The sequence below is a fragment of the Etheostoma spectabile genome, chromosome 10 (genome assembly GCF_008692095.1).
Source record: "Etheostoma spectabile isolate EspeVRDwgs_2016 chromosome 10, UIUC_Espe_1.0, whole genome shotgun sequence".
Lineage (NCBI taxonomy): Eukaryota > Metazoa > Chordata > Actinopteri > Perciformes > Percidae > Etheostoma > Etheostoma spectabile.
This window is the reverse complement of record NC_045742.1, coordinates 17,546,076-17,548,231: the sequence shown is the minus strand read 5'-3', so window position 1 is coordinate 17,548,231 and position 2,156 is coordinate 17,546,076. Positions and strand designations below refer to the sequence as shown.

At 37.7% G+C, this 2,156-nt stretch overlaps 1 protein-coding gene across 1 annotated transcript; it reads left to right on the top strand.

Annotated features, from left to right (window-relative positions):
• Positions 1 to 938: 938 nt before the first annotated feature.
• On the top strand, positions 939 to 2,155 carry LOC116697058 (protocadherin alpha-3; the record flags this gene model as incomplete). The annotated part of the gene is given in 1 exon segment (XM_032528355.1): positions 939 to 2,155. A coding segment is annotated over 1 exon segment (1,038 nt), but the record flags the coding sequence as incomplete, so codon positions are not given.
• Between the last annotated feature and the right edge of the window lies 1 nt (position 2,156).

Here is a 2,156-nt window from a genome sequence, read left to right as displayed (position 1 = left end):
CATGCCAATACACTAGTGCTGCCTGACAGGAGAGGGACATCTGGAGAGGTAAGACATGAAAAAAGTTTTATACAATATGCTTACAAGCATATCATAATTTTTGTTCGTACTTTCCTAAAATGTGCTCCTCATTGTGTCTTAAGAGCATTTTGTACAGAGAAAAATACAAAATGTAACTTGCAAAAAACTCAAATATTTCTTGTACGGATTCTAATATGTCTCTCTTGTCTCTATAATCATACGGAGTGTTCCTTTACGTAAAAATGCAAGCAAATGCAAACTTTTAAACGTGGCAAGATAGCTCCGTCTGTAACAGCCACTGTGCTCTCTGCCATACTCTCACTGTTTGTCTCTCTTATTCATAAACATATACATTTTTTACCATGATTAACAATAATCAATTAGAAATACATACGAGCTCATTCTTTGTCCATAATAATGACCACTGTCCATATGGCTGAAATGAAACTGGTACCGTTTTCCAGCTAACCAGAGCAATTCTAGACTGTATTTGGGGATTGGGTAGTGAGTTTTTGAATGTTAGGTCGCAGAAAATTAAAAACTCTCAGCATTCAGATATCTCATGGAAACGGCAACTGTCCACATTTCGACCAAACCCCTTTAAAGTTTTATTTTGTAAACAAAACATTGTTGTTCATACACAACATATTGCACAACGACGTTAAATTAAATTAAATAAACGTAATGAGCAATTATTTGTAGAAGACTGTTAACTGTATTATTTTTAACTCCGAGTGATGCGGGTATTTTTCTCCATATATTAAGAGTAATTCAACGCACGTTTTATTTGCCACATAAAGTGAACAACTTGATCATGTGTTTACATAATTGGAGTAAAACAGTCTCAGTCCTAGTCTTTTCTCAGTTGCCTCTTGGTGTCAGTATTACATTGGTAAACCATATAACCATCCCGTCCCTCCCCTCATAAAGCATTTGTTTGCCCGTGAGAAAAAGCAGAAAAATCCATTGAATACAGCTTGCCACTCGACCGAATGGTACTGTGCTTTATGTAGCTAAACATGCAGACACGGTGTGTTTGATGTAGACTTTTATTGCAGTAACGGATTTTTGTGTATTACTGTGTTGTTGGAAAACAATGGCCATCGAAAGACAATCTAGACGAAGGTTCTGCTCATGGATTGCCTTATATTTGGCTCTATTGTTGTTCGTCGGAATACGGGCTTTGGCAGAAATAAGATACTCTATTCCAGAGGAGGTAAACGAAGGAACTGCTGTTGGAAATATTGCGAAGGACCTTGGTCTTGACATCAGCTCTTTGTTTAGCCGACGATTCCGAGTTGTTTATGAACATAAGGATGCATTTTTTGAGGTAAACCAGAACAATGGGGCTCTGTACGTCCATAAGAAAATCGACAGAGAGGAGCTCTGTCAGGGCAGTGGTGCTTGTCTAATGGAGCTAAAAGTAATAGTAGAAAACCCGTTGGAAATAAACTACGTGGTTGTAGAAATTACTGATGTAAATGATCACTCTCCTAGTTTTCCCGAAAAAGAACAGACCTTTGAAATAGCTGAGCACACACTACCAGGAAAACGGTTTCAACTGCACACTGCTCGTGACCCCGATGCTGGAATTAACTCTATTCGTACATACACTTTGACAGCAAATGAGCATTTTGAAGTAGATATCCGTCAAAGCGATGAGGATAAAATACCGTTTTTAGTGCTGAAGAAATCGTTAGACAGAGAACAAACGGGCAAACACACACTACTGGTTACAGCAGTTGATGGAGGCAAACCTCCAAGATCAGGGACACTAAATGTTTCTATTATTGTTCTTGATATTAATGACAACCGTCCGATATTTAGTCAGGAGATCTATCAAATTGAAATAGAAGAAAATGTTCCAGTTGGTACTTCAATATTTCAAATTAATGCAACAGATCCCGATGAAGGCACCAACAGTGACATTGAGTACAGCCTCGGAAAAACTCTAAAGAAAAAAGTCTATGACATTTTTGAATTGGACAAATTAACCGGAGCCATTAGAGTTAAAGGAGTAGTGGACTATGAAGATAATGACGTTTATAAACTGGATGTTGAGGCATCAGATAAAGGAACTCCTCCACTGACAGGTGAGTGTAGAGTTATTATAAAGATAAAAGACGTTAATGATA